The sequence below is a fragment of the Blennius ocellaris genome (assembly GCF_963422515.1).
Source record: "Blennius ocellaris genome assembly, chromosome: 11".
Classification (NCBI taxonomy): Eukaryota; Metazoa; Chordata; class Actinopteri; order Blenniiformes; family Blenniidae; genus Blennius; species Blennius ocellaris.
This window is the reverse complement of record NC_137660.1, coordinates 29,263,068-29,275,567: the sequence shown is the minus strand read 5'-3', so window position 1 is coordinate 29,275,567 and position 12,500 is coordinate 29,263,068. Positions and strand designations below refer to the sequence as shown.

Below are 12,500 nucleotides of genomic sequence, written 5' to 3'. Positions count from 1 at the left end.
CTCCGTCTCACAGTTATGACATCATAATACGGCGCCGTTACATCAGCAGAGCTGAGCCACGGATGTCAGTAGATTCTCCAGCAGGAGCGTCGTCCCGCCGTCCAGAATTCAACGTGTTGCAGCGGCTTAGCTGCTTCGTTTCCACATCGAGGTGTAGAAATACGCGGAGATGTCGATTACTTCAGTTTTTTTACGCCGTATTTGGACTTCAGAAATATTTCCTCATTCACCATGTGACAGCGGAGGAGCTTCCTTGTTTGCCCCTGTTTTCAAAACACCACATTAGAAGACTTTGGAACTATACAGTGTCATAATAAAATGTTATAAACACGGTCTCTACGGAACAAAGACACACGGAAGCTCCATACGGCGGCGCTACTGCCGCTCTTGCTAGTATAAAACACAACAGCTTTATAGAACTTTAGAAGCGTATAGATGTGAAATGCGAGTCCTTCGGCGCCACGTCCTCCTACCCCTCTGTTTAAAGTGTGCCTCTGGAAACGCTCCGTTTCGAGGGGTGGATGGCCCTCCGCCTCACCCCTCTGCCTTGGCACACTAGTGAAATGGGACACCCCTTAGACTCTCGTGAACGCGTAGGGCTAAGGGGTAGGGCTAAGGGGTAGAATTGGGATTGGACCTAAGGTGCGTTGGCATTTCGCACGTGGCCCCCTGCTGAGTTCTGCTCGCTCAGCTTCCTCCGGACGCTGAAATCTCTCCAACGCACAAGAGCTGAATGTTACGAGTAAATTTCTCCACTGTCAGATCAATAAAGGCTTGTCTTATATCTTATCTTATATTAAACATTGTTTATTAATAAAGTGGTTCTGTCCATTTGAGCTGAACTTTGCTCACAGTAGCCAACATTGACTTTGACACGCCTGCCTGGTGGATTCAGTTTCTTTACAATGGGTGTTGAAAATAGACCCAAAGGAGCATTGAGCTCCTGGACAAGAGGAGCTTATGAGATTTGTCAGTGTTTTTCCTGGTTGAACGTGTGAGTTTTTTTTCAAAGTTTAAATTTAGTCTGAGCCGGCCGGCAAACCGACCAAACCGCCTCCTTTCACGTTGAACCCCGGAGACTCAGACAAAGAGCTCTTTGATCCTCATCATGAAGCCACAAGTCAAACTCTGCTCATTCATATGTATGTTGGGAGGGAGCGTCCTCACGGTGAAGACTGCACACAGCTGCTCGCAGGACGATGTCAGAAACTCTAGTTACCGTATTTTCCGCCCTATAAGGCACCTAAATACCTCAAATTTTCTTAAAAGCTGCCAGTGCGCCTTATAGCCCGGTGCGCCTTATATATGGACGATTGTTCTACTCCAGGCTGCTATTTGACAGCTGAACAACTAGAAGCTTTTATTTTGACAACTCTAACTTTGCAACCGGATCTTCAGTGCGGACGAGACTCCGCACAACACCTTCATCACTCATGGTTGCACACCAACATTCTAACAAACCAAAATAAACTAGATGAAATAATGACTCCCTAAACTGGGGAACAAAAACACATAAACACAATCAACACAACACCAAGCCCAACAACGAGCCACAATAACCTCCAACAACACAAAACATGAATTTGTCGCTGCAAGGCATGATGGGACATCATGCCTTGCAGCGACAAATTCAACCTGAGCTCCTCAGTGCAGCCGATAGAAACTCCCATAATTCATTGCAGCTGTTTGTGGTGTTTTAAATGCAATTATTGGGGGTTATATTTGGTTTGTGGTGTCGGTAATAATTGTGTTGTGTTGTGTTTTTGTTGCTTAGTTCATGTAGTTTAGTTTATTATTATTATTATTATTATTATTACCGGTAGTTGTAAGTTGTCAACCAGCAGTGAAGAAGGTTTTGTGTGTAGTGTCGTCCTGGCATAGGCTGCAGGTAGACTATCAAAATAAAGCGTGTGCACCTCTCTGGGTGTTAGAATCAGTGGAAAATGTAACTTAATGGCTTTGAGCTATAAATGTTGCTGACCACTGGTCTATTCCACGTGCCTTATAATGCGGTGTGCCTTATAGTGCGGAAAATACGGTAGTTATTTTTTCATTAATTTGAAGAAATTGCAGTTTTTGTATCACGACCCCAACTCTTCCACAAGCAGTTGCTATGGAAACGTAATTCTTAGCAACTCTGACTGTCCCACTTAAACATGTGACGTCATCGGTCTCCCCGCCCTGGAGGTCAGTTCTACCCAGTAATGTAAGTATTATCTCCATTTATGTACTTATTTTCCATTGACAGATTATGATGTGTGGTCACATGTGTTCCTCTGACCCCCCCCCCCCCTTGTGGAAGAGTGGGGGTCGTGATACAAAAACTGCAATTTCTTCAAATTCAAGAAAAGATGAATAAAAATGCAAATGGCCTCATGTCACAAACATGTTTTATGAGGAACACCTGGAATATGAAAGTATTACAACTTTTCATTTTAAGGATGTTGAAGAATAACAACCTGTGGGGTCATTTTTTAACCCCGCGTGTGCATCGAAGGGTTAAACTACGAGTACGAACCTTTAGCTACAGTTTCCTGTGTTAAAAGCTGTAAAGCCTCATTTAATGCGTCGCCACGGACGACCCCCCCCCCTCCTCCGATTCTGCCCCTGCAGGTCTGGAAAGCCCGCCTGAGCGGGTATGAAGAAGTGGTGAAGGTCTTCCAGAAGATCCCGGACGAGAAGAGTCCGGAATGGGGGAAGTACCTGGGGCTCATCAAGAAGTTCGTGACGGACTCCAACGCCGTGGCGCAGCTGAAGGGCCTGGAGGCGGCGCTGGCCTTCATCGAGAACGCTCACGTGGCCGGGAAGTACGTCTGCGCTTCTAACGGTTTTAGACCAGGGGGGGGTCGAACATGCATTTTTAAACGTAAAAGTATAAGTATAAGTATAAAATAGTATAAAAGTATAAAAATCAAAACTTGACAGAGGCGGATCTAAAAACACTCGATTGGGAAAAAAAATGACATTGAAAACCAGCTTTGGTCAGAATTTGACCCCCGACGTTAATGCAATCTGTGGAGGTCACGTGACGCAACGCCTTTCACAATAAAACAACGAGTCCAATTTATGTGAAGTGACACTTTAGACACGTGAACTCAAAAAAATGTCCAGATGATTACAACTTGTTTTAATCCCGAATACGATATCCAGATGCAAGTGACTGAGGGTTCAATAATATCTGATTTCCTTTAATATGTATATTTCAGAATAGACTAGCGAATTGTTGCCGTTACAAAAGGATCAAAAGAAGGAAATACTTGTGATTTTTATTTATTTTTAAGTATAAAAATGAAAACTGACAGATTCTGATCTAAAAACACTCGATTGGCAAAAACGACATTCAAAACCGCCCTTTGGTCAGAATTTATTAATGGGGAGGTCACATGACACAACACCTTTCACAATAAAGGTGTCCAATTTATGTGAAGTGATACTTCAGACACGTAAACTCGAAAAATTGTTCCAGATGACCAATTGTTTTAATCTTGAATAAAAATATATCCAGATAAGGTGACCGAGGGTTTTTTTTTATGTGTTGTAACTTTAATATGTAGATTTCAGAATAGACAAAGGGTGAATTCGTGCCGTTACAAAAGGATCAAAAGAAGGAAAGACTTTGATGTTTGTCCATATCTGCAGTTTAATGTTCTGGTTGACTTGTTGTCCCTCCAGAGGTCAGAGGTCAGATCAGATTGATGTGGATCCTCGACTGAAACCAGTTTGACCCCCCCTGGTTTAGACCTTATCAATCAATCAATCAATCAATCAATCAAATGTTATTTGTTGTAGCCCTTTACAATAACCCAGTGGAACCCAAAGTGCTTTACAACAAAGCTATAAAAACAATGCATTAAGAAACAAATATAAGAATAATACATAAAAACAATACATAAGAAATATAATACAAGAATAAAACATAAAAACAATGCATTAAGAAACAAATATAAGAATAACACATAAAGACAATACATAAAACCCAGGTGTGACTGTGGGAGGTGGAAGCTTCCAGAAAATCATAAAAAACTCTAATGTCCGTGACTCTCAGGCTCAGGAAGAACGAGATGTTGCTGCTAATAAAGAACGAGATTTTCATCAACCGCTCTCCGGTTTGTCCGCAGAACCGCGGGCGAGGTGGTGTCGGGCGTGGTCACCAAGGTGTTCAACCAGCCCAAGGCCCGGGCCAAGGAGCTGGGCACGGAGATCTGTCTGATGTACATGGAGATCGAGAAGGCCGAGGTGGTGCAGGACGAGCTGCTCAAGGGCCTGGACAACAAGAACCCCAAGATCGTGGTCACCTGCCTGGAGACCCTGAGGAAGGCCCTGAGGTGAGGGTCCGACTCCGCTACGCCCACCTGAAGCCCCCGAGGCTCACCAACACACCATTAGATTAGATTAGATTAGATTAGATTAGATTAGATTCAACTTTGTCGTTACAAATGTAACGAAATGCAGTTTAGCATCTAACCAGAAGTGCAACATCGCGAGTGACGGATATTATACACACATACATACTGACATATATAGATAATAAATAAATGGGGAACAGTGTGAAGTTGCTGTTGCTAGAGTTTATATTTACATTATATTACATTTAATGGACTGAGTGTCATCAATGTGGTTTAACGGGGTGAGAGTTCAGTAGAGAGACGGCTCTGTGGAAGAAACTGTCTGCTAGCCTGCTGGTCCTGGTCCGGAGGCCCCTGGTCCGGAGGCTCGGAGGGCCCTGGCCCGAAGGCCCGGAGGCTCTTGGCCTGGAGGCCCCTAGCCCGGAGGCTCCCGGCTCGGAGGCCCCTGTAGCGGAGGCTCCTGGTCTGGAGGCCCCTGGCCCGAAGGCTCGGAGGCTCCTGGTCCGGAGGCTCCTGGTCCTAAGGCCGGAGGCTCCTGGCCCGGAGGCTCCTGGTCCGGAGGCCCCTGGTCCTAAGGCCGGAGGCCTCCCGGCCCGGAGGCCCCTGGTCCTAAGGCCGGAGGCTCCTGGCCCGGAGGCCCCCTGGTCCTAAGGCCGGAGGCTCCCGGCCCGGAGGCTCCTGGTCCTAAGAGCCGAGGCTCCTGGTCCGGAGGCTCCTGGCCCGAAGGCTCTGAGGCTCTTGGCCTTGAGGCCCCTAGCCCGGAGGCTCCTGGTCCGGAGGCTTCCGGCCCGAAGGCTCTGAGGCTCTTGGCCTTGAGGCCCCTAGCCCGGAGGCTCCTGGTCCGGAGGCTTCCGGCCCAAAGGCTCGGAGGCTCCTGGCCTGGAGGCCCCTAGCCCGGAGGCTCCTGGCCCGAAGGCTCTGAGGCTTTTGGCCTGGAGGCCCCTAGCCCGGAGGCTCCTGGTCTGGAGGCTTCCGGCCCCAAAGGCTCGGAGGCTCCTGGCCTGGAGGCCCCTAGCCCGGAGGCTCCTGGTCCGGAGGCTCGGAGGCTCCTGTAGCGGAGGCTGTAGTGCCTCGCCCTCCGTCACATCATGTCCTCACATCCAACCTGGAAGGATTCTAGAATGGGGGGATTGTTTCTTCACAGACTTTGAGTTTGAGCTGAACTGACTGGAGAGCTTCACCTTCTTTTATACAGTGTCGTTTTCCTCCTCCCGAGCGTCTTCTCAACGCCGTCACCCAGGACGTAGCCTCTACGTGGGAGCTGCAGCTTCTCTGCTACGTCACCACCTGGTGGCGCCCTGCAGGCCGGCCTCTTGCTCCGTCACGCTGCAGAGCTCCGGCTTCCAGCCTTGTAGCAACGTGACGCTTTGATCTGCTTTAACCAAAGCTAATGAACCCTCCTCCTCCTCCTCCTCCTCCTCCTCCTCCTCCTCCTCCTCCTCCTGCAGCGAGTTCGGCTCCAAGATCGTGACCCTGAAGCCGGTGGTGAAGATCCTCCCCAAACAGTTTGAGTCCAGAGAGAAGGCGGTGAGGGAGGAGGCCAAGCAGCTGGCGGTGGAGATCTACAAGTGGATCAGAGACGCTCTGAGGCCGCCGCTGCAGAGCATCACCTCTGTGCAGGTACACACACACACACACACACACCCCCCCTCCGGCTGTGAGCGCGGCGTGCTGAGGCTGTGCTCCTGTGTCGCCGTCATGCAGCTGAAGGAGGAGCTGGAGGAGGAGTGGGTGAAGCTCCCCTCGTCTCCACCCAGGCAGAGCCGCTTCCTGCGCTCCCAGAAGGGCCTGAAGGCCAAACTGCAGCAGCAGAACCAGGGACAAGACCAGGCCAACGGTGAGACCCCCCCCTCTTTACCCCGGACCACAAACCAGACCAGGTCCACGTCGGTGTGCAGCTTTAAATTACACCCCCCCCCCCCCCCCCCCCCGGGTGTTTTCTTTTCTTCTTGTTTCATTATTCTTAAAGTCCCAGTGAAATGTAACTCAAAAAACGATAGTTGGGGTTCTACTTGTAAGGTTCCTCCGACTCTGCCCCACCACTGTTGTCGCATAACAAAGTTATTTGAATTTTGAATCTCCAGCCGAGGAAGTGGGGGAATCCTTCTCCTTCGTGGGCGGAGCCTATGTGTGACATCACGAGTTGTGCAGATCTCGATCTGTTGTGTTTATATCGGCTTGTTTCCTCTTAAATATCAAAGTTTTTACAGTGTTTTGAAGTTCTAGTCGGGCGTTTTATGAGCCTTGATGAAAGATTGAGCCTGGAAGAGACCAGAGAGGAGAAAAGGAGCACGGGGGGCGAGAGCCGCTAGCAGTTAGCGGGAGCCGCTAGCTCGGGCGGCTAGTAGACGATCAAGTAACACCTGGACTCATCGTCGGTGATTCCACAGTCTTCTAGCTCTTGGACGTGTTGGATCCAGGAAGCCGGTCGTTCTGCCAAAAGTCAGGAGCCTCAAAGCCTCAAAGGTGAAAAGTGGCGGCTGCTGAGGCGAGGAGACGAGGACGAATGGAGGACGAAGCGTCTTCTGCTTCCTCAAACATGTTCCAGACGGGGTCACCGATGGCAGAACCACCTTCTGTGTCTTCTTCATCAATCACTGGGTTTGAAATGACCATGATGATGAAATCTGGTTAAATTCAGCCTCTTCGTGGTCAAAACTCTGATCCTCCATAATGTAAACACAACTTGGGCGTGTGCACAACTCGTGATGTCACTATTATTGTCAGAAGCTCCGCCCAGCAGAGGAAATAGCGCCGTTTATCGGCTATTTTCTCGCAGATTGTCGTGTTTTAATATTTTAGCCTTCAGCCAGTTAGCAGGAAAACGTTCTAGAAGAGACACCAGAGAGTTTCGGAGGTGGAACCTTCATTTCACTGGGACTTTAATGGAGACTGTTGTGAAGGTTTCTGGTCTACAAGGTCCAGATGAGGGCAAGTGAGGTCCAGAGCAGTGAAGGTGGTTCTGGGTTAAAAAGAAAAATAGGCTCATTTTGCGAAACTGTTGCGAGATTTTGTTTTTAATGAGGAAATAAAACTGTTCCATAAATGTGAAAGTCTGACCGACGGGCCAGAAAACCAACAATGTAGATGTAAATTAAAACCCCGAGGTGTGGATGAATGAGCGAGCTTGATTCCTCCTGCAGACGAGGAGGAGGAGGAGGTGGCGACGGCCGTGGATCCGTACGAGCTGCTGGAAGCTGCAGAGATTCTGTCCAAGTTGCCCAAAGACTTCTACGACAAAATCGTACGTGTCTAACTCTGGTGAAACCGACCGTTCGCTTTGTCACACACTGGGTCTGAACCAGGAACACACACACACACACACACACACACACACACACACACACACAAAGGCAGTATGTGTGTGTGATTGTGTGTTTTTTTTTTTGCATTTGCATTTGCAGGAAGCTAAAAAGTGGCAGGAGAGGAAAGAGGTTCTGGAGGCCGTGGAGATCCTCGCAAAGAAACCCAAACTGGAAAACGGAGACTATGGAGACCTGGTCCGAGCCCTGAAGAAGGTGTGTGTGTGTCTGTGTGTGTGTGTGTGGGTGTGTGTGTCAGAGGCGCTGTAACGGCCGTGTGTGTTGCAGGTTGTGGGTAAAGACGCTAACGTCATGCTGGTGTCGCTGGCGGCCAAGTGTCTGGCCGGACTGGCCGCCGGGCTCCGGAAGAAGTTTGGAACCTACGCAGGACAAGTAAGTCCGACACTCACGGGCGATGCTAGTTGTCTTCGCGAAGGCTCGTCCGTCTGGGGAAGCTGCGTGACTTCAGGATAAATGGAGAAGTAGCCGTCGCTAACGCTAACAGAGACCAAGCACTGAGCAGCGCATGCTAATGCTAACACTTTGGCATGGAGGCCGGGAAAGAAGAAACGTGTTTCAGGAGCTCCTCCGTTTGTAAAGAGGAGTTTAGTGGAATGGTGACGGATGTGTAGCTTGGACAGTGTTAATGCTGAAGATCAGGGAGGAGGAACTGGTAACGCTCTCGCTGAGGTTTAACTTCACGACGCTGGGTGAGACTCAGCTTGAGGTCGGGTCGGTTCCCTCAGAGCCGCTTCAGGAAACGTGAGGCACTTTGAGACAAAGAACCAATCGGGTTGTTGGTCGCGGGGTCTGATAGCATTAACAGATAGCATTAGCTGATAGCATTAACTCTGAGCCTTTCCATGTCTGGAGTCCTCATCAGTCGCTGCTTCCTTCAGGTGGTTCCAACCATTCTGGAGAAGTTCAAGGAGAAGAAGCCTCAAGTGGTCCAGACCCTGCAGGAGGCCATCGACGCCATCTTCCTCACTGTGAGTGACCTGCTCACCCCCCCGACCCTTCACCCCCCCCGACCCTTCACCCCCCCCCCCCCCCCCCCCACAAATCCCACCAGACTGTTTGATAGAAATGCTTCCAAAAACCCTAAAATCTCTGAATATCTGCAGCGGAAACCAAACATTTGCGGACACTTGAGTCTGTACCGTCCCTGGAGGCTCCGTCCTGCTGTTCTGTCCCGCTGTTCTGTCCCGCTGTTCTGTCCCGCTGTTCTGTCCCGCTGTTCTGTCCCGCTGTTCTGTCCCGCTGTTCTGTCCCGCTGCTCTGTCCCGCTGTTCTGTCCCGCTGTTCTGTCCCGCTGTTCTGTCCCGCTGTTCTGTCCTGCTGTTCCGTCCTGCTGTTCTGTCCCGCCGTTCTGTCCTGCTGTTCTGTCCTGCTGTTCTGTCCTGCTGTTCCGTCCTGCTGTTCTGTCCTGCTGTTCCGTCCTGCTGTTCTGTCCTGCTGTTCCGTCCTGCTGTTCCGTCCTGCTGTTCTGTCCTGCTGTTCCGTCCTGCTGTTCTGTCCCGCCGTTCTGTCCCGCTGTTCTGTCCCGCTGTTCTGTCCTGCTGTTCCGTCCTGCTGTTCTGTCCCGCCGTTCTGTCCCGCCGTTCTGTCCTGCTGTTCTGTCCTGCTGTTCTGTCCTGCTGTTCCGTCCTGCTGTTCTGTCCTGCTGTTCCGTCCTGCTGTTCCGTCCTGCTGTTCCGTCCTGCTGTTCTGTCCTGCTGTTCCGTCCTGCTGTTCTGTCCTGCTGTTCTGTCCTGCTGTTCTGTCCCGCTGTTCTGTCCCGCTGTTCTGTCCCGCTGTTCTGTCCCGCTGTTCTGTCCCGCTGTTCTGTCCCGCTGTTCTGTCCCGCTGCTCTGTCCCGCTGTTCTGTCCCGCTGTTCTGTCCCGCTGTTCTGTCCTGCTGTTCCGTCCTGCTGTTCTGTCCCGCCGTTCTGTCCCGCCGTTCTGTCCTGCTGTTCTGTCCTGCTGTTCTGTCCTGCTGTTCCGTCCTGCTGTTCTGTCCTGCTGTTCCGTCCTGCTGTTCTGTCCTGCTGTTCCGTCCTGCTGTTCCGTCCTGCTGTTCTGTCCTGCTGTTCCGTCCTGCTGTTCTGTCCCGCCGTTCTGTCCCGCTGTTCTGTCCCGCTGTTCTGTCCTGCTGTTCCGTCCTGCTGTTCTGTCCCGCCGTTCTGTCCTGCTGTTCTGTCCTGCTGTTCTGTCCTGCTGTTCCGTCCTGCTGTTCTGTCCTGCTGTTCCGTCCTGCTGTTCTGTCCTGCTGTTCCGTCCTGCTGTTCCGTCCTGCTGTTCTGTCCTGCTGTTCCGTCCTGCTGTTCTGTCCTGCTGTTCTGTCCTGCTGTTCTGTCCTGCTGTTCTGTCCCGCTGTTCTGTCCCGCTGTTCTGTCCCGCTGTTCTGTCCCGCTGTTCTGTCCCGCTGCTCTGTCCCGCTGCTCTGTCCCGCTGTTCTGTCCCGCTGTTCTGTCCCGCTGTTCTGTCCCGCTGTTCTGTTCCGTCCCGCTGCTCCGTCCCGCTGCTCCGTCCCGCTGCTCCGTCCCGCTGCTCCGTCCCGCTGCTCCGTCCCGCTGCTCCGTCCCGCTGCTCCGTCCCGCTGTTCCGTCCCGCTGTTCCGTCCCGCTGTTCCGTCCCGCTGTTCCGTCCCGCTGTTCTGTCCCGCTGTTCTGTCCCGCTGTTCTGTCCCGCTGTTCCGTCCCGCTGTTCTGTCCCGCTGTTCCGTCCTGTCCTGCTGTTCTGTCCCGCTGTTCTGTCCCGCTGTTCTGTTCTGTCCCGCTGTTCTGTCCCGCTGTTCTGTCCCGCTGTTCCGTCCTGTCCTGCTGTTCTGTCCCGCTGTTCTGTCCCGCTGTTCTGTCCCGCTGTTCCGTCCTGTCCTGCTGTTCTGTCCTGCTGTTCTGTCCTGCTGTTCTGTCCCGCTGTTCCGTCCCGCTGCTCTGTCCCGCTGCTCTGTCCCGCTGTTCTGTCCCGCTGTTCCGTCCCGCTGCTCCGTCCCGCTGTTCTGTCCGCTGTTCTGTCCCGCTGCTCTGTCCCGCTGCTCTGTCCCGCTGTTCTGTCCCGCTGTTCCGTCCCGCTGCTCCGTCCCGCTGTTCTGTCCGCTGTTCTGTCCCGCTGCTCTGTCCCGCTGCTCTGTCCCGCTGCTCCGTCCCGCTGTTCCGTCCCGCTGCTCCGTCCCGCTGCTCCGTCCCGCTGTTCTGTCCCGCTGCTCCGTCCCGCTGCTCTGTCCCGCTGCTCCGTCCTGCTGTTCTGTCCGCTGCTCTGTCCCGCTGCTCCGTCCCGCTGTTCCGTCCCGCTGCTCCGTCCTGCTGCTACGGCTCCAACGTCCTCTTGACTTCCTGCTGTTAACCCGATTCCCCCTCTAATGCAGCTCAGACCACATCCTGCTCTCAGCCGCAGGCCATTTATGCCGTTATTCATGTTCCCAGACGACTCTGCAGAACCTCTCCGAGGACGTCCTGGCCGTGATGGACAACAAGAACCCGTCCATCAAGCAGCAGGCGTCCCTCTTCCTGTCCCGCTCCTTCAGACACTGCACGCAGGCCACGCTGCCCAAGAGCGCCCTGAAGCCGCTGTGCGCCGCCCTCACCAAGGTACCGCCGGCGACCTCCGCCCAGAACGACACCGGGGCTTCCTGTGGGCTGCGTGACGGGATCCACCGTTTCCTGTTGCTTCAATTAATGTCTCTGCTTCTGGAAAACAAGGAAAACCACCTTGTCCCTGACTTTCAGAGTCAGAGTCGGTCCTTTTCATGGGAAATTAAACGTTTTGACCTCCGACACTTTGAGCTCGGAGGTCAAACGTGAAAACATCTGCAGGAGATTCTCTGGACAGAATCGGCTTCATGTCGAGATCGAACTTATTTTCTGTAGTGATTGTTTGGTTTTCATGAAAATATGGATATTATCATCCCGTATACTCTACACCAGTGTTTTTCAACCACTGCTCTCACAGCGACAGTGTGTTGCAGAGTCATCATGTATAAATACTCTTCACCACTAGAGGGCAGCACCAACCCCTGTGCCGCGGCACACTCAACTCAACTTTATTTATAAAGCGCTTTAAGCAGCCGTAGACAAAGTGCTGTATGTTGAAATAAAAATATAAGAGGCAACATAAAAACATTAAAACAATAAAAAAGTTAAAGCAATAAAAACAGTCAGATGGTAAAACAATAAACAAAACATAAAAAGTTAAAACAATTCAAAAAAACGAAGGCACTAAAACCAGAGCAGAGTCTCACGCTGAGGTAAAAGCCAAAGAATAAAAATGGGTTTTAAGACGAGTTTTAAAAAACACTGGTGTTTCCTCCAGATCTCGTCAGGTGAGTCGTGGGAAATTATCCAATTTCACGTTTTTTCTAAAAAAAAACTAAACATTTGCTCTCACAGTGACAGTGTGTTGCTGAGGAATGATGTATAAATACTCTTCACCACTAGAGGGCGGCACAGAACTTTGCCGGTGAAATGTAAAGTGACAGACGTCAGTGTGGTTCATCTCCACCTCCTGCTACCATCTTGTATCAAAGTACTGTGTCACTGACAGTGATGGAGAAGTTTTTGAAAACCAGGATCTCAGCTCTTCATCCATCAGGTCCAGGTTTCACACTGAGGGAGGCACTATTAAAAAAAAGTCCTTGCTTTCTGGATTTACTGGATTCCTGTTGATAAAACTTTGATGATGAGAAAGACTTTGATGTCTTTGATGAGAAAGACTTTATATTGTTAATAGAGGCTGCAGAGTTTAACATTTTAACACTTTCAGGTGGAGGTGTGCCTCCAGAGTTTTCCCAAACAAACAAGTGTTCCTTGGCTCTAAAAGGTTGAAAAACACTGGTTTACAGTTGGAATTTAAAGATTATTATGGTTTTATTTTA

General features: G+C 50.9%; 1 protein-coding gene across 1 annotated transcript in view; it reads left to right on the top strand.

Moving 5' to 3' along the window:
* ckap5 (cytoskeleton associated protein 5) overlaps window positions 1-12,500 on the top strand; it is a gene marked incomplete at its 3' end in the record, with an annotated part of 32,779 nt that overhangs the window by 5,423 nt on the left and 14,856 nt on the right. The window contains exons 3-11 of the mRNA XM_080505381.1: window positions 2,614-2,807; window positions 4,119-4,325; window positions 5,795-5,966; window positions 6,051-6,183; window positions 7,490-7,590; window positions 7,751-7,864; window positions 7,937-8,041; window positions 8,548-8,637; window positions 11,053-11,217. Coding sequence (XP_080361507.1) covers window positions 2,614-2,807; window positions 4,119-4,325; window positions 5,795-5,966; window positions 6,051-6,183; window positions 7,490-7,590; window positions 7,751-7,864; window positions 7,937-8,041; window positions 8,548-8,637; window positions 11,053-11,217 — 1,281 coding nt within the window. The remainder of the gene's footprint in view (window positions 1-2,613; window positions 2,808-4,118; window positions 4,326-5,794; window positions 5,967-6,050; window positions 6,184-7,489; window positions 7,591-7,750; window positions 7,865-7,936; window positions 8,042-8,547; window positions 8,638-11,052; window positions 11,218-12,500) is intronic.